General features: G+C 48.9%; 1 protein-coding gene across 2 annotated transcripts in view; it reads right to left on the bottom strand.

The window, feature by feature from the left end:
• Window positions 1-335: 335 nt before the first annotated feature.
• TET3 (tet methylcytosine dioxygenase 3) overlaps window positions 336-19,238 on the bottom strand; it is a 145,982-nt gene continuing 127,079 nt past the window's right edge. For both annotated transcript variants that reach the window (XM_043986352.1, XM_043986353.1), the window contains 6 exons: window positions 16,887-17,095; window positions 15,894-16,044; window positions 14,463-14,552; window positions 12,072-12,209; window positions 9,575-9,914; window positions 336-8,759 (listed from right to left, as the gene is read on the bottom strand). In XM_043986352.1, coding sequence (XP_043842287.1) covers window positions 6,940-8,759; window positions 9,575-9,914; window positions 12,072-12,209; window positions 14,463-14,552; window positions 15,894-16,044; window positions 16,887-17,095 — 2,748 coding nt within the window. In that variant the 3' untranslated portion in view covers window positions 336-6,939. The remainder of the gene's footprint in view (window positions 8,760-9,574; window positions 9,915-12,071; window positions 12,210-14,462; window positions 14,553-15,893; window positions 16,045-16,886; window positions 17,096-19,238) is intronic.

Below are 19,238 nucleotides of genomic sequence, written 5' to 3'. Positions count from 1 at the left end.
AAGGGGAAGTTTCACAGAGACCAGTTTCAATGGAATGTCAGGAAAAACTTCCTAGTGACAAAAGGTGTCCCAAAGGGCAATGGGCTACCTGGGAAGGTGAGTAGCTCTCCCCTCCTTGGTGTTCTTCCAGCTAAGGCCATTTGTCTGTGTGCTGGGGTAGAAATCTGTGGGGATGGATTTGACTATCTTACTGTTGAGGTCCTACCTCAAATTTTATGCTAGGCTGTTTGAGATAGGCACAGTATCACTTGTTGTGCCTAGAACCTGGCAAGAAGCCATAAAAACACACAGAATTTGAGTGCAAAAAATAAATATAAAATTTATTAAAACACCCACAATATTTTAAAGATATCAGGAGTAATACAGTTCACAAACCAGCTGTTTGTGTAAATCATAATAAAATACAAATCAAAAAAAAAGGATTCATACTTGCAATATTTAGGCACCTGAAAAATAAATTTACTGAAACACTGAGGGGGATGGGGAGGACAGGAGAAGGCTTTTATGGAAGGGGAGGTAGGAGAGAACAAGGTCAGGTAGGAGATAAACCAAAAAGGGGGGGGGGAGGGAAGGAAAAATATTAACCAAAAAAGGTAAAAATTATACAAAATAAAATTATCAGCATAAATTTACTGTACTAATAATATCTACAGTTTAATAATACACATCCTATTGCCTTGAGACATTGCAAACTCTACCATTCATCAACCAACCCCAGATAAACTTCATTTCAAGTAACCACGGTCACAGAGTCTAGACGGAATCTTCAAGTATGGTTGGGAAGTTCACCTCCATTGGAAGCCAGGTAACCAAACAGGAATTCAAAGAGAGAGAAAATGAAATTCACCAATAAGCTACAGCTTAAGATTACTCTACCGCATCAACCTGCCACAGTCCAACCTGGTCTCATATTTTTATTTGAAGTTATGAAAAAGAAATGGCATTAGCACCTCTCATCCCCCCCAAAGGGAATAAAAATAGAGGCATTCAAGAAGACACGCAAAAAAAAAAAAAGGTTGAAAGCAGAAACCAACAAAATAGTATTTCTTTCCTTTCCTTTTATATTTAGATTTCCATGTGAAGAATGGTGAGTTATCCCTGAATGATGCTAGAATGAGAAAAAAAATGGCCAAAAAAAAAAATTAAAACCACTATTTAAAAGTATCCCTGATATTAGAAGAGAAATGAGAAAGTGGGCCAAATTGTTCCCAGATTCTTAGGCAAAGGGAAATGGAAAACCTGGGGTTTCTGTTAGACAATCTTTACTTTAAGAGGAAAGATATGCCCATTGTTTGGACTTCACTGTTCCTCCTTCTACCAGTAGAAACTCTTGGCTGGGGGTGGAAAGAAAAAGGAACCTAAAATCTGGGGGTTTGGAGCTTTCTTCATCTTTGTTACCACATAACTAACCCCCTCTTTACTCCCCACCTTCAAATCGAAAATCCATTCCCTTTTTCAATTTGTGCAGTGATTGGTTTCCTCCCAAAACCTTGTCCTTTTCGGGGGGGGGGGTTGAGGGGGGCCACAGAATGATGCTCAAGTGGCTGATTCCAGCTGAGTGAAACTGGTCTCAAGATTCCCTTCCAAAGGTCTGAAATTGACCAGTCAAGAAAGCTCATTGGAAGTTTGGGAGGCATGAGGAAATTGTTAGGAGAAAATAAGAGGACTCCTGCTCCCAATTAGGTGTTTGAAAATTCACTGCCTAAGAATAATGCAGAAAAGGCCCCTCCCACACTCTCCCCAATGAGTACAGTGTCAAATGAACAAAATGCATTTCCTAGTCTGGAGACACTCCTTGCAGATCCTAGCCACCTCCATCGTCACAATAGTCTAGCTTTTGAGGTATGTTTCTTAGGCATCATGACGATAGCAGTGCCAATGCAAAGCTTAGCTTTCAGGTCGGTTTCAAAATGTCAACTCCCTAGAACCCAAGAGAAAATCAAAGTAGCACCAACATATGACAAAGGAGTTGAAAAGCAGCCGGAACCGCCATCCTCTCTCTTCCTAAATGCTGACCCAAAAGAAACACCATGATTAGCCAAAGTAGACCACTGAGCCCAGTCAAGGGTAGGCACCTACTTCAATGTAAAATGTTATTTTTAGGTAGAAGAAGCAACAATGGGCCCAAAGGAGCGGGAGTGTGGTGTGGGAGGAAGGGTGGGAAGAGCGATTCAATATTTCTTCCTGCCTTTCAACTGTGAACTGAGCTCCTGGAAGGGTAGGTGTTCCATTTGGTTTCCTCAAGGAAATTTTCCTGCCAGGCCTCCCTGAGAAATTTACCTTTGCAAGTGGGAGGGTTGCCAGTTGAAGAGAAGGGGGCAAAAAATGACTGCAGAGCTCAAGTTAGAACTTTCTACCTTCTCTTGTAACTAGCCTGTGGGATGACTGGTTTAGAACCCAGAGACTGAATATGAGACTCCAGGTTGACCAGCCCTTCCTGCACTATGTATGTTTCCATCAACAGCAAGGGAAATGAGGGCAGAGTTTGGCTCCCACTTCACACTGAAGGGAGGGAAACAGCAATTTGGAACTATTCAGTCCAGATTCATTGCCAAAGTGGAGGTCCCGGGAGATAGCACCACAAGGAAAAGAAAGCCAACGGGCAGGGAGGCCCCCCTCGTTTTTGTTTGGTATGTGGTTTGATACAGGTTACATAGCACCTCAGCAAAACCGGATAGGGAGACAATTATGTTAAAACACCATAGCACCATTTTATTTAGAATATTTCAATTCATAAAAATATGCTTCCTAGTCCATAGAGCATACTTCAGTAATAAAAGGGAAGAGATATTGGTTGAGGCACATCAGGGATATGTATGTATGTATGCATGTATGTATGTATGTATGTATATATGTATGTGTATCTGTATGTGTGTATACGTGTGTGTATTTAGTTTTCCTTCTGCAATGCCTTAGTTTGGGGATAAGGTGGTGGTGACAAACTTGAAAAAGAAAATCTTGCTGGATGAATTTCTCTCAGTGAACTGTTTACCCTCCTCTGATCTCTGCACACACCTCCTCTGCTTGGTATAACACATGCAGTGCAATTAAGATTTGGTCCGGGGGGGGGGGGGGAGGGGGGGATTTTCCAGTTCTGGGACCCTCAGATCCCATAACAAATAGAAATGGCCACAAAGAGGGCCCATTTGAGAGTGGGGAAACATTTCTGTTCATCCCCACCACTGTGGTCTCAGGAAGAAGGCAAAGCAGTAGAGGGGAAACTAGAATCTAGGAACCTTGGGTTCTGCAGAAAGAAAAAAAAGACAATGAAAAACAAACCCCATGAAACAGCTTATTTCAATGTCCAATGGTCAGACAGTGGTTCAAGGCTCTAGCACCAATTATATGATAACCTGCTGCAAACAGTGATCCCTCTCCACATCACCCCCCACCCCAAACCTGTAGCCCAGTTTTGGGCAAGTCCTTCCTTTGACAGTCGAACCTCAACTCTGCATTGAGTATAGACAGCATTTGGAGACAAAACAAAGGGTAAAGATCCAAGGATAAAAATGCCATGAATCTCGTGTCATGATATTAGGTGAATTTTGAGCAAAACTGGGTCATGCTGTTAAGGTTCTTTAGATGCAATGGCTTTCATTTTTCTTTCTCATGATCAAGATGTCTGTTAATCATCTTCAGAGCTTACAAAAATGATGGCGCCAGTAAAAAATAAAAAAAAAATTGATTTTTTTTCTCTTTTAAGAAACCTTCAGCAGCAAGGGTGGGATAAATAGCTGTGCATAGTTTTTTTTCTTTTTAATATAAGTCTAAAGCATGCTAATTTTTAATGACTGAGATTTGAGGTAGGTTATATATGTAGTGTGTAAAAAACAGCACGGTTCTGAACATTGCAAAAGTATTATCGTTTCCATCAAAACACCGTTTTATCTGGGATGGAGCCACCCAACGGAGGCTGCCCCTTTTTCTCTTTCCCGAACAGCCTGTGTTCTAGTCTAAAAGTTAAGAAAGCAAAAGTTGTTTGGGCTGGGGAGGGGGTGGGGGGGCTGGGATAGAAAAGACACATGCAGTTAGCTGGATTTCACTTCTCCTTTCTGACACCATTCCCTTTGTGATTTTGCCACCACAATCAGTGAGACCAAAGGAGAAGCAACATTAGGAAGAGTAAGTCACATATGCCATTTATGGGAATCCCCTGGGTCATCCTGGAAACACCTTCCAAACCCCACCAGCCACCCCACCCACCTGGGATGTTTAAAGGTCAAACAGAAGGTCACATTCTCAAAGTGTTCCTTAAAAATAGTCAACTCGCTCTCAGAGAGATTTTAAAATGAAGTTTTCAAGGCACCCCTGCGTCTGTCTACCTAAGTCCAGAGTTGAATGAGACCTGCATAAGAGAGGACTGATGCAACAAAGCAAGATAGCATCCAAAGGACTGCTCAGCCCCCAACTTGTTCCTCAAAATTAGAAAATTAGCATGCTCAGCGTAGGCCAATCCTTTAAAGGCTTTTGTCACGCGGCACGGAAAAGTGCCCAGGAATTCCTATGAATCAGAGTCTGGAACCATCCTCAATCCTGATAGGCTCTTGGGTATTGATTTCAAAAGCACTCATTCTTATCCTGTAAAAAGAATTGTTACGGATTATGGTTTCTTTAAAAAAAAAAAAAGGTGGACAAAAAGCACGTTAAATACACAGCTACTATTTACAGGTCTCCCATTATCATCTGTTAAAACATACTGCTTTTTTTTTTTCAAGTTGCTATTTAAATCTAGGTGAAAGTGCTTTAAAAAAATCTTTCACTATTTACAGTTAAAATCAGACCACGCCAATGCTCCCTCCGAACGTCTCACAGAGGTTCTCTGCCAGTGCGCCAGGAACATTTCAGTAAACAAAGGATTGGATTCAGTTCTCAGCTCTCCGGGAAAGGCACCTAGAAGTGCGGGAATTGGACTGTCGCATCCATCTGGTTTTGTTCGGATTGGGAACACTGTCACCCACTGCCAGCTGCAGCCACTTGACTGAATTCTCTCAGGGCTCAGTTTTGGCTCACCCGTGGGGAGGGCCAGGTCCACAGGGGGGGGCTGATGTATGGAGGCAGCGGTGGCAGCCAGGTGGGAGGCACCTCCTGCCCCGCCCACCTGGGCCTGCCTGAATGAGGGGCCGGGAGGGGGAGCTAGCTATCGCCAGGCAAGTTTAGCTAATACCACAGAAATTCACACCCCCTCCCCCAGGAGTCTGCTTTGTTACAGATCAATAGCTTGTTGACCTGTGGGTCCCAACCACTTTTTACAGGCTCTCAGAACAAAGTTGCAAAAAAAGTAAGCACCTATTGTTTCAAATGAACAATTGAAACTTCTCTGGTTTCAATGAGCTGTTTGAATGCACCAGTTTTAAAGGGGAAAACTGAAGGATATTTTTTCTTCTTTTGTTTTGGAGAGGGAGAGGGGAAATAAAGGAAGAGGAGGGAGTGAGGAAAAGGAAGGGGTGGAGGGGGAAGACTGTCTTCAGAGGGAGATGGCACCAGCTGGAAAAGAAACCTCAAAGTAGCAACCAGTTGAATTTGCATCTGTAAGGAATGACCCTTTTCCACCTCCCAGGCCCTGGAGCCAGAGCAGGGCAGGTGGTTCAAGGATGCCGCTTGCACCATGATCCAATGTAAAAATCCAAGAAATGAGGATCTCCAAGTTGCTTTTTTGTTATCCCGGTTTGCCCAGCTCTCTCACACTGGGAGAGTCAAAAGCAAAATCCTAGACAGCACCAGACTTTGCAACAGTGATATACACAGAGCAACTATTCACAGTTTGTGTTTGCCTTTTTTTTCTTAAAGATACAGTAGCCCTTTTTCCATATTAGCATAGATCATGAGGGGAGGGGGTTCTTATTGGTTGGATTTTTAAAAACTGCTGTTAAGATTTAGACGGATTCCTGCAGTCCCCAAGTATCACGTCGAGTGGCTGCACACTGCAGCTGAAGTGGCTGTTTAAGGAAGCCTCCTTTCTCCACTGCAACCACAACTCCATCGAGTGCTACCTGGTGACCAAGGACAAAACGGGACTTGCTAAATAACGGACAAAGAATATTCAGTGTGGAGACTAGCAGGCCTGAAACGTGTCTACTTCCAGCCTGGTTTCTGAAGAAGCCGACCCCAGCATCTCTCAGGTGGCTCAGGTGTATGGCGCGTTGGCTGCCAAGCTGAGGGCAGGGGATGGACAACTCCCTGGAGGGACCCTGGCAGATTTTCCAACCACACCCCGATGGGATACCTCGTCCTGCCCAAGAGCACCTAGGGCGGTCTGGATGGGCTAGCTTCCCACAAAGTGATAAGAAGTGTGTATCTGCCACAAGGAAAGGAAGAGGTGCTCGATCATCTGCACTTGGTTTGAGAGACGTGGACAAGTGGTCAGTCAGCTCTGGAGGGGTCCAGGTGTGGTTGTGGGAGCGGGTGGTGTGAGCGATCCACTCCCAGCAAAGACCTCCTGACAGGAACAGAAGCTGTCTGGAATTCTGGCTTTTCTTGCCGGCTAGGTTATTGTCATCATTGTTCTTTTAAAAAAAAAAATCCAATAAATACACATTTTAAATGGCAATTAAAAACCATTCCTTTGTGAAAGGATGCTATAAACTCTCTTCCATTCTTGTCATATACAAGGACAGATTCTTAAAAATAAAACCAAAGTCCCCGACCAAGGGAAAAACCCAACGTGGAGATATAAATACTAAGATTACTGAAAAACATCCAGCAGCCACAGTCTCTTCCTCAAAGTGCCAGGGAAGGAGAGGCGAGAAGGGGGGGGCTCTGGGGAGGTTTGCACTGGAGCAGAATTCGTCATACATATATGTGGGTGTGGTAGCTACATATACATATAGAAGTCTTTCTGCCCAGCCTGGCTCTCCAGCCCAGGCGGTGAGGGAAAAGCACCACAACGTTGGCCCTGGGCTTTGGTGCCACAGACGCTGAGGTAAGATGGCTTCCCATGCTTTAGATCCAGCGGCTGTAGGGGCCCGTCACCTTCGTGTAGGCATAGGAGGAGACGGTGACAACCGAGTCGGTGGTGATGGCGGCCACGTGGCGGGTGGGGATGGGGTCCTTCTTCTCCTCGGGCTGGGGCTCTGGGGCTGCCGCCCCCCCCCACTTGCGCTTCTTCCCATAGGGCTTGACCTCCGGGTGGCTCAGGCCCAGCCGTGCTGCTTCCTCCCTGGCACGGGCCCTCTCTGCCAGCTGTTTCATCTTTGCCTCCCAGAGTGCCAGACCGTGGTTGGGCTGGTTGAGATTCTTGTGCTGGTAGAACACCAGCGAGATGCGGGTAGGGTGGTATCGGTTGGGCTTCTTCAGGGGAGTGGTGGCGTGCAGTTCACGCCGGGCACACTCAATCAGGATGGACCCATGGGTGGGTGCCACGGCCACGCCGCCGATGTTTTCATCAAGGAAATTGTGTTCGCTGTCAGACCATAATTCTTCATCTTCCTCCTCCACATTGCCGACGTTGCCACCCCCACCACCGATGCCACCTACCTCCTCTTCCTTCACCGCTCCCTTGTCTGAGGGCCCCTCTGCAGGCACCCCCGCTAGGTTCAAGGAGTCCCACAGCTTTTCCTCAGGCTTCAGGGTCGCAGAGCCTAGGGACATGCCAAAAGAGGACCAGGCTTTCTCAGGCAGGCCTGGCCCCCCAGGGGTTGGAGTCCTCCCCTCATCCCCTTTCACAGGCCCCCAGAGCTTTTCTGGGTAGCTCGGAGCTCCTTTGAGAGCAGGGCTGAAGTCTGGCCCCACAGCCCATGGCTTCTCTGCCAGGCTAGGCCCACTGAAGGTGGAAGGACTATCACGAAACTTGCAGGGGCTCCAAGCCTTGCTCAGCAGGCCGGCTCCATTGGGAGGCCCCAGAGGGGGCTGCTGGGGTGCCTGCCCCCCTTCTGAGGGAAAGAGGCCCCATTGGCCATCTGAGAGACGGGAGGCTGGCAGACAGCTAGCACCAAAAGACCCCAGCTTATCAGGGAGGACAGAACTTTCTCCGGGAGCGAACATGCCCCAGGCCCCACTCACACCATTAGTCCTCTTTGGAGAAGCACTCTGGCTGCCTGGGTGGGCACCCCCCCACAGGTGCTCCTTGGTCCCATTCTGGGAGGCCTCAGGGATAGGGGGCTTGCCCATGTGCCCGGGGACCCCAGGGAGGGGTTCAGCTTGGGGCAAGCGGTCACACGGTTCCTGCTTGATGACTTGACCAAAGCAGGGGCCACTCTGTGCAAAGGGGGGAGGGTCTGTTGCTGTGGGGCGAGTCCGGTGGCCCTTGGGAAGCAGGTACTCCTTGGGGCCCGGATAGGCAGGCTGGTGGTGAGGCGTACGGTGGCCGTCACTGCTGACAGCCTGGCCCGGCAGCTCAGCAAATTCGGGGCCACCATATGCCTGGGTGAGGCTGCTCTGCAAGGCCTGGAGATCTGGCTTTTTATCGAAAACCCCAATGGGGCCTCCCCAGCTGCTGGGACCTCGGCCGTTGGCACCGTAGTTGAGGAACTGTGAGGGGAAGACAGAGCTCCCGGGGGAGAAGCCGTAATAGCCGAAGGATGGAAGAGCAAACTTGGAGTGGAACCCGTTGATAGCACTGAGGTTGGGTTGTGCATAGTAGGAATGGCAAGAGTACACGCTGTTCACGCTGTACGGGTCTGAGGGCCGGCAACTGCCCAGCACCGAGTAGCTTTCCACCACTGAGTTGCCATTGTACTTGAAGGAATTGTAGTGACTTGGGGGCTCCACCTTGATGGAAGGCTTCAGAGCTTGCTGGGACAGGCCGTTCTTTAGAGAGAGACCTGAGGAATGAAGTAAGGTGGGTAAGAAGAGGAAGCGGGGATCAAAGGGCACCCCAGGGCTGGGGGGGGGCAATAAGGGTTCAGTGACTTGCCCAGGGTCACACAGCTAGTAAGTGTCAAGTGTCTGAGGCCAGATTTGAACTCAGGTCCTCCTGAATCCAGGGCTGGTGCTTTATCCACTGACATTCACTCTTAAATCAGGCCAGCTCTCTCCATGTCAAGCTCAAGCTTGCCCCCATTGCACCAGCCTGCTGATCAGAAAAGAGCCTGCTCTCCCCCAATGTCATCCCCAAACAGTGAGGAAGGAGATTAAGCTGAGTTCTCTGTGAGAGGACAAGGAGCTCCTACCCAGGGCCTGCTTCTGGGTCCTCAGACCCCAGAGGCCCACTGCCCAGCCCAGCCCCTCTCCCCCCAGAGGCACTGGCTGTTTGTCAGCTGCCAACAGAACACACCAGCAGGTAACGAAATGGTCCCAGGCCCTGCAAGAACAGGTACAGGACCAAACGTGCCACTGATATTTTTCTTTCTTTTAAAAAAGGATTTGTTGGGAGCTTTTGTTTTTAGAAATACGGACTAGAGCTGACCTATAATTAGCATAGAGAACTCCTGGGTGAGGAAGCTCCCTCCACCAGTCCAGGTTGGCACTTTCTCTGCCGCTCAACTTTTCATCTGTCCAGTGCCAGCCATCCGGTCTGTGCCAGAGGCAAGGTGTGCACCCAGGTCACCTTCCTCCCTCCAGAGTCTGCCCCTCCTCACTACTACCAGGGGACAGCAGCAGCAGGGGCTGCTGGCCCGCCGCGGGGCCAGGCACTCACCTGTATCAGGCTGGAGCAGCTCTGGGATATCCAGCGCCTCTTGTTTGATCTTCTCTGGAGTGAGCAGCTTCTCCTTCTGGAGTTTCTTCTTTTCGGCCGCCGCCTTCCGAGCCTCCAACTGTCGCTGGCGACAGGACTTGGCGGGCTCAGGGAGCCGGCGGACCTCTCGGGGGAAGGCAGTTAGCACCTGGATGGCCCCGCTGGCCATCTTCGCCCTCTGGTTCTCCTCACTGCCGAATTCGTCCGTGTTGGCGATCTTGTAGAGTGGAAGGACGTGCAGCTGCTCATCCTCCGGGATCTGGCCCACACAGCGATTGTCCTCCTTGGTCAGTGTGCACACCTGCAGGGGCCGGGGCAGGGGTCAGGACAGGGCAGTGCTATCCCTGGGGGACTGGGAAAGGCCCAAGGGCCTGGGGGGGGGGGCAGGGGGACCGAGGACTTCTGACACTAAAGCCACTCAGGCAATGCCTTCTTGCCCCACACAAAGCCACAGTCTGGGTTCAAATCCCACCCTGATGCTTCCTAGCTGAGGGAAGCTGAGAAAGCCCCTTAACTCTCTCAGCTGAACTTCCTCATCAGTCAAATGAAGATAACAGCAGCACCTGCCTCTTAGGGTTATTGTGAGGGTCGTCAAGACAATGCCTATAAAAGGACTTTGTCAACTTGATGGGTCCATAGGAATGTCAGTTGTCATTATCATCCCTATCTCCTACTGTCATTGTCACCATCCTCATTGTCATTGTTATCATTGGCGGCAGCGGCTCTAACTCCTGTCCTCATAGTCCCCCCCAAGCTGGGTGACACCTGGAGAGCTGTGTGACCCCAATAGCAAAGGCACCAAAACCTTGGGCAGGGCTGGGAAGTAGCCTTTGAATCTAGGTGCTCTTGGTTTTTCCCATAGCTCCTCATATCTGGCCTTCAGGGGTCCTTCCTGACCACCCACCTCTCCGCCCTAACCCTGCCTAGAGTTCACCTTGATCTCCTGCTCTTCCCTTTCTTTTCGTGGGTTCCCGGGCTCCCCATCTGCTTTGGCCCCTCCTCCTATGGCTCTTATCCAATAACAAAACTCTTTGCCCAAGAAGCTTGGGATGGGGTGGCAGTTTTATCATGTTCACTACCTGCCCCCCCACCCCCACTTTAGGCCTGGAGAGCAGCTGGGCTTCCCAAAACTTCTACAGGTCCTACCATGTTATAGGAAGGGAAAAGCAATGATCTGTACAGCTGTCAACATCACTACATAGCCACATAGATCCCCACATGCCCATATGTTTATGCATAAGAACACACACACATCTATAGGTACTTACATATGCAATTATGCATAGTGCTACATATTGGTACATTATACACACTCATGTGTGATACACACGCACATTGATGCACATGTAAACACCTACATGCATATTCATACATCCCCATGTGTATATTAAGAAATATATGGGGACAGCTAGGTGGCGCAGTGGATAAAGCATCGGCCCTGGAGTCAGGAGGACCTGAGTTCAAATCTGGCCTCAGACACTTGACACTTACTAGCTGTATGACCCTGGGCAAGTCACTTAACCCTCATTGCCCCACAAAAAAGAAAAGAAAAAAAAAGAAAAGTACGCATTTATCAATGCAGGTTAGATAGAGAGATGGATGGAAAGAAGGACAGAGAGAAAAATGGATAGAAGGCTGGATAGATAACATAGATAGTACTGCAGACAATTCTCAGTGGTATGATGTACCCTGGGCAAGTCATATAACTTCTCCCAGCCTCAGTTTCCCCATTTGTAAAAGTAGTGTAATGATAACACCTCCCTCCCAGGGTGTTTGTGAAGATTAAAAGAGATAATGTTTACAAGGCACTTTGCATACTTTCAAGTTCTATAGAAATCCTATTATTACTTAGACAGATAAGCATATTTACCTGGCTCTGTCATTTCCTGAGGTTCAGGAATTCCCTGAGAGGACCCCCTGCCCTGCCTCCCCCTGGCAGGTCACAGAGGAACCCGCAATCTGCAGAAGCAGTGGTTACATGGCTTGTCCAGGGTCACACAGAGGATTTGAACCCAGATTTTCTTGACTACCAGGCCAGCTCCACACCCCCTAACTCATATGACCTTTCAAAGAAACACAGACACCCTCGACAGTATTTCTTCCAATGTAGTATATAACAAGACCAATCTAGGCTGCCCAGAAGTCTTGGTACAATTTTCAGTTTAATAAGCTAATTTTAACAAAGTGGTCTTTGGGACAGCCTGGATTTCGAGGGGAAAGTTTATAAAAACATCTCCAATTCAAACCAAGGTATTTTGTTCATTCATTTATTTTAGTCCTCGCTGTTCCCTCTCCTTTCCTTCCTCATTTAGGTTTTAAAGAAGGTAGATAGACTCAGGGAGAAAAGCGTGGCCTACAGATGACCCATGACAGGCATCGAATCAGATGCTTGGTGTTGTCTTCCAAAGCAAAGGGTGTGTTTCCTTCCATTTGGGGAGGGGAAGAAGCTTATACTTACCACAGTACAGCCATTATAGAGGTTGTGTTGATCCTTGTGGGCATGAGCACAGAAGTCCATGCAGGCAGTGACCCCGGAGAAAGGCCGGCCTGGCTTTAATCCCAAGCGACAGTCTATTGCTTCTTCTTCATTGTTCACCTGTGAGAAGGGACCGAGAATTGGCTTCAATGATCCGGTAGCACTCCCTTGTAGCTACTTCCTGGAATCCAGGGACAGACCCTAGAGAGGAGGGGAGGGAGAGACCCCTGTGCTCCCAGACCAGAGATGCCTTTGGGTGACTGAGAAAGGAAGGAATCTTAGAAGTCCCACAAACCCAAAGTCAACTTGCAAACTAATGTCTGAAACTCCTGTTTGCCACTAGGTGGCAGAGTAGATATAGAGAACAGAAAGATGGGAATTCAAATTTTGCACCAGACACTTAATAACTGTCTCAACCTTAGTTTTCTCACCTGTAAAATGGGGTAATAAGAGCACCTATCTTACAGGAAGGTTGTGAATATCAAGTGGAAAAAAAACATGTAAAATATTTTTCAAATCTTAAAGTGCCATATAAATGCAACCTATTAACTTACTGTGTTTCTCACAAGCTGTATATCAACAATAAACGTTTATTAAGTGCTTACTATGTGCCAGGTCCTGTGCTAAGTGCTGGAAAAAATATATATAAATTTGATCTTCTCTTCCCAACAACCTTGCAAAGTAGGCGCTATTATTATCCTCATTTTGCAGCTAAGGAAACTAAGGCAGAAGTTAAGTGATTGGTCTACAGTCACAGGAGCTAGTAAGTATCTGAGGCTGCATTTGAATTCCTAACTCAAAGAGACCCTGCTTTCTATAGAATGCTCTTATTCTATTCTTTCTTGTATAAGGAAGTGTTCATGTTTGTTGACCTGTGTCAAGTTCATAATAATAAAAAGAAAAAAAATTAAATTGCAAACCCTTCCAAATATAGATTGATTTTTTGGAGTAGGGGGCTCCTAGTGAGGAAATTCCCTCTAACAAAGAAGAGTAGCACATAAGAATTGCCTGGGAACATCAGGCAGTTCAGTGACCTACCCAGGGTCACACTACTGACGTGTGTGCCAGAGGAAGGATTTGAACTCAGATCATCCTGAGGTGGAGATAAGCTCCTGATTCATTATGCCCTCCCATTACTCTCTTCTGGTACACTAGTCAGACTGCCTATGGAGTAACGGGATTGGTTCTATGTAGACTTAGCCTAGCTCGGCCAAAGGACAGCATCTACATGGTGAAAGAGAATGGAGAGTGTATCCTATGGATTGCTGGAAGGAGGCTTAGATCTTTAGCCTGGAATAGAGAAGGCTCAGGTGGGATCAGGGAGACAGGAGAGCCATCTTCAAATCTCTGAAGGATCAGAAGAGAATTCAAGAAACGGTGTAGTTGGGCTCTTTTGTTTTACACATGAAAAGCTAAAGCCAAAGTGGGGCTGTGACTTTCCCACAGTCCTAGAAGTGAACAGTAGCAGTATTGGAATCTGAACTTGGGTCTTCTGACACTGAGCCCAGGTCTCACTCCATGAGCACAGTCACATGGAAATGTGATCCAAGGTCTCTAAAGGCAGGAGCCAGATGTGAGAGCAGAGTGTGGCAGCTTGGGGTGGCCAGGGGTGGGAGATAGGAGTGACAAATGGGAGAGGAGCTTAAGAAGGAGAGCTGCCCCAAGTGGCTGGGGTGCCTCTCTGGGACGGGGCTGGGCGCATTCCTTTTCAGGTATGGGTTGGTCTTTGGGGCCTCCTCAGTGTGCCAAAGTATAGACAGCTGGGTTAAAGGGTGAAGATGCCCTTGAATACTAGCCACAAATAAAAGTGAGGCAGCTTGGTACATTGGAAGGGACAGGGGAAGCGGGGTCAGAGGATTTGGGACTGTCTCAGTCCTGTTACTACCATCCCTTCTCCGAAGCTTAGCCATCTCATTTGCAAAAAGAAGGTGTTGGATTCACTAAGAGTTCTTCTAGTTCTAAATGTATACCCCTCCACTATCATAATGAACTACTGTCTCCCAGCTCCCTCCATTCCTACCCAGAGATGCCTTGGACCCTAGCTTCTTAAACTGTGGGTCATAACCCCATATGGGATCACATAATTAAATGTGGGGGTCGGGGAAATTTTGGCAACAGCAAAAGGTTATGAATACCTATTTTATATACTAATATACCCCGAGTCATGTACAAATATCTCAGGTGAAAAGGGTAGCATGGTAAAAGTTTAAGAAGTCCTGCATTAGAGCAGAGAGATTAAGTGATTGGCCCAAAGATGCCCAGGCAGATAGGTGGGGCAAAGGCTGAAGCTGGACCTGGGTCTTCCAACACTATCTGGGCTGCTCTTGTTGCCTTCAGACGCTAAGAGGGAGGAGGAGCAGGTGGGGTTGGTACCTGATTTTGATAGGCCTGGGGAGCCAGCTTCTTGTACAGGGGGGCAACTTGAGTGGCCAGGTTCTGAAAGTGTTTGCGAAGATTTTCCTCCTGTGAAGGGAAGAATGAAGTGGTTACACTCCAGCAGGAAGGAGCCATTGGAGAAATAATGCTGAAGGCACTACTCTGGGGTCATGTCATCTTTGATGACATCACTGAGGATTGGGTTCTGGAAAGCAGGGCAAACAGACCATCGAGGAGAGGGGAACAAGAGGTGGACTGCCAGTGCAGCCATCCATGATACAGCCTCAAGCATGCTGCAAGGACGAGCTGCAGGCAGGGCAGAAATGCTGCCTCCATTGAGGAAGGAAGGGGTGGGATCCATCATAATGGATCCATTGAACCAATGGTCTCCAAACAGAGGATGGGAAGAAAGGGTGGGATGTTCAGATTCCCATCACACCGATGGGGAAACTGAAGCTCAAGGAGGTAAAACAATTGGTCAAATTTCTCACAACTCTTCAAGAGCTATTTTCATTTCCAAGCCCCCTCCCCTGCTTTTTCCTTCTTACTAGATCACAGGACTGCTTCTCTTTCTTTGAGAACTCTCCTCAGGTGGGCTTAGGGTATCTTCCAGGCATTCTCTATGTTCATAGCTCTCATGTATGAGCTGTAGCAGCCAGGGTCAAGGGAAGGGTGGGAAGAGAATGGCCAACGAGACAAACATACAGGTGTCCCAAAAGTCTTTGTGCAGGCCTGACCGTGAAAGCTGAAGGCTGCATGAAGACTTTTGGGACACCCAGTAATGGTGGTGGGTGATGTAGCAGTCAGAGCCCTGGACTTGGGGTCAGGAAGACCCCAGAGTGAACATTGTCTCTGACATGAGCAAATCTCCACCTCCTGATGTTTGTTATCTCCTCTGAAAAATAGGGATAATTGCACCTGACTCACAGAGTTGTAAGGCTCAGATGGGATTTAAAGTCCACTGCACTATCTGAACATTTGATATGATGATTATTCACATGTCAGGGCAGTGGTCTGGGGAACTGTGCCAGCCAATCTGGGACAGAGCAGTTTGGAAATCCAGCGGTGCCAACCTCCATCCTAGCTAGGCAGGACAGGTTACCTCCCACAGATTCATGGGGTAGAGAGTAAACTCATGAGTGTTAGATAACTGGACACCTCAGGCATCATCAAAGGGTGATGCAGAGCACAGAAGAAAGGGAACATGAGAGACAGAGAAGACAGGCACCAGAAAGCAGCACCAGCACTGGTCTCCGGGGTGGAGAAAGGGAAGACCAACGCTGCCCAGTCCAGGCCCAGGGAGAGCTGAGGACCCCTTCCAGGGCCAAGCCCACCCAGCTCAAGCCAGCAGTGGCTGCAGTCCCTCCCCTAAGGGGCCCAGATGGACCTGGCCCCAAGCAAGCGAGAGACGAATGGAGAGCTGCCTACCTCTTCAGGATTGTCCCCGGTGAGGCGGAACTTCCGAGGGTATTTGCTCCGGGCATATTTGCAGCCATTGAAGTACATGCTCCAAGAGCACCCAAAGGAGAAAGAGGCACCACAGGTGGACGGGTCTTTCCCCTGGCATGCGCAGGTTCGGCTGCAACACAAGCCACACATTATAGCTCTGGAAGCCGCCGAAGTGAGAATCCAGGCTCCCGATCATGTCTTACAGGGCGACTCTCAGGATTCCTGCCAAGTCCAGCTCAGGCACCACCTTCTGCGGGAGGCCTTGCCCTGTGCCCCCAGGGGCATGGCAGGGAACTCCCCAGCCCCTTAGATGACTTTGTGTTTGGCCTGTATAGAACATGCTATTCCCTCCCACTGCCAAATGGAAACTCCTGGAAGGTAGCACCTGCTACAGCAGCTGGCACATAGCCAGGGCTGGGCAAATACTTGTTGAATCCAGTTGGTGGGAGGCCAGTTGTGCACCTCAAATGGCCTCTAGGATATGACCTGCCCACATCCCCTGAAGCACTTCCCTAGATCCCTCTCCTTCTCCCTTGGCGCTGCACAGATGCAGAGCAGTACCTCGGTGGCCATTGATTCTGCCCCCCTCCCCCCAGTTTACTGAAGAGGTCCAAGGTTAGACCCTTATAAGAGCTCTAGGAGGAAGCATTATTATCAGCAGCATTTTCCAGCTGGAGAACCTGAGAAGCAGTCAAGTCAAGTGACTTTCCCAGGGCTACATGGCTTAGCAAGGGGCAGACCCCAAAGTAACCAAGTGACACCTTTTCAAGGACCTTTGCCTCAGCAACCCAGGAATTTTCCAGGGTTAAGCAGAAGGCAGAGGAGAAGAGGTGGTTCCGAGCCCAGGTCTGCCTAGCGGGTCCTGCCAGGTCAGCTCGGGGTTACTGTGCCCTTACTCACTAGAGTGCCCTTCCCTTGGGCAGAGATTGTCTGCTCCACCCCAACCCCCACAATGGTTCTGTGCAGACTCACTCATCATTGAGGCCACATCTCCGTGTGGTGGGATTCCCGTAATAGCGAAGTGTCTCGGTCAGCTCCCGGTACAGCGTGTCCCCCAGTTCTGGGCCAATACCCTCCCAGACCATGATGAGAATGATGATGACGGCCTGTTCACAGCGGTGCCCTGAGCGATGACGAACCAAGCAAAGCAGCTTCTCTTCCTCAGTGTATCGTCTGTATACCTGTAGTATGGACACAGGGACCAGGCTGTGGGCTGGGTCCGCCTGGCCAGAGGCAAGCACCAGTGGCTCCGGCAGCAACTGTTTCCCCCAGCTCGGGAGGATGTTAAAAGGTCCTGATGTCCTCCCCAGGGGCTAGAGATGCACCAGCATCAACAGCAGCAGAGAAGGGAACACGCCTACTTAAGGTGATTCGCTCTCATGACTCTTACAGCCAGAAGAGACCTTTGACAATATCAGCAGAGAATAACAGACACCAGGGACAGGGAACTGAACCAGATGGTCTCTGAGTTTCTCCTTCTCACTAGCCCATGATTTATAATCTTCACCATCTCTGAGGCCATTTGGTCCAGCTCACACCTCCAGGTCTAGCCCACATCTCCAGGTCCAGCTCATACCTCCAGGTCTAGTCCACACCTCCAGGTCTAGCCCACACCTCCAGGTCTAGCCCACACCTCCAGGTCTAGCCCTCACCTTCAGGTCCAGCCTGCAACTCCACAAAAACCTGCCTTCCACACCAACCCTAATTTTGCTGGGAAGAAAAAGCTCAGTGCCCTCTGGAAGGGCCATCCCACATGGACAGCTTCAACTGTTGGGAAATAATGAGATCCTACATTTAGAGCTAGAAGGGATCAAAAGTCATCAACTTGGGGCAGCTGGGTGGCGCAGTGGATGGAGCACTGGCCCTGGATTCAGGAGGACCTGAGTTCAGATCCGACCTTAGACACCTGACACTTACTAGCTGTGTGACCCTGGGCAAGTCACTTAACCCCAATTGCCTCACAAAAAACAAAAAGTCATCAGCTCTAACTGCCTAATTTTACAAATGAAGAAACAGGGCAGAGCAACATGCCCAAAGTCACCCAAGTGAGCCAGAATTCAGAGGCAGGATTCACACCCAAGTCCTCTGGCTTTTTAAAGAATCAGGCAGGCCAACCAAGGTTTCACTCAGCGGCCTCATGATTTTGGACTAGTAAGTTACACACTCACTGTGTCTCAAATTGTGCATCAGCAAAGTGGGGACAAGAGGGAAAGGGGTAGAGGTGAGGGACCCAAACCAACCACGGTCCTTGTAGAGGAGGCCCCACCCCCCTCACTTAGGTCATGGCATTCTGGATGCAGAACTGGAAGGGACCCTCATAAAATGAACTGCTACATTTTACAAATGAGGAAACTGAGTGCCTTGCCCAAGGCCACAATACCCTGACAGAGTCCAGTCCTCCTTCCCTTGCTGTGGAAGTCCAGCAAAACCACAAGGGAACTGGGAAACTAGGAGATACAAGGATGGACTTCCTGCCCATGTGGTATGTGTGGCCTTCACAATTCAGGGGCAGGAGCGAGCATGGACCAGAGCCCTCATCTGGGAGGGACCTGGGTTGTGTCCCCAGGATAAGATGCTGCCAATGGCCTTCTTCTTCCCTTGAGCCTGCAGGAAGTGTCTGTGGGCATACCCAAGAACTGCCTTTCAAACTTGTACTGCAGTACTCCTCACAGCTGCCTGAAAATGCATGTGGTCAGAAATGCATCAATGTTCCCAGGAGCCAGGGCACAGGTGCCTGGCAACATGGGTCCAGATGCATGTGTTAGCAGAGAAAGGCCTAAGGGGAGCAGGTGTCTCACCCCTCCCCGGAGAGATCCCAGGAGGGAAGGCCTGCCTGTGTGCTGCCCTACTGTGCACAAAGGTATATATGAGGGGCAGATAGGTGGCGCAGTGGATAGAGCACCAGCCCTGAAGTCAGGAGTACCTGAGTTCAAATCTGGCCTCAGACACTGAACACTTACTAGCTGTGTGACCCTGGACAAGTCACTTAACCCCAACTGCCTCACTAAAAAAAGAAAAAAGAAAAAAAAGTGTATATGGCAAGTGCACAATATACCGAGTGAGCTTGCCCTCCAATGTGTGGGTACTCCATTTCCTTATTTCCCTCCTCCCTCCTTCCCTTGCCTCCCTTCTCTTTCTCTCTTCCTTTCTTTCCCACTCTCCTTTCCTTCCTTCCTTCCTTCCCTCCCCAAAGAAGGGGCCAAGCCCCAAGACACAGAATATCACAGATTTTTTCCCTGCACAATCTCACAGAAGCAAGGGGTCTCCAAGACCATCTGGACCAGGGCTTCTTAAACTTTTTCTACTCAAGACCCTTTTTTGCCC

This window comes from Dromiciops gliroides, chromosome 2 (assembly GCF_019393635.1).
Source record: "Dromiciops gliroides isolate mDroGli1 chromosome 2, mDroGli1.pri, whole genome shotgun sequence".
Lineage (NCBI taxonomy): Eukaryota > Metazoa > Chordata > Mammalia > Microbiotheria > Microbiotheriidae > Dromiciops > Dromiciops gliroides.
Note: the sequence above shows the minus strand (reverse complement) of the source record. Positions and strands in the feature narration are given on the sequence as shown.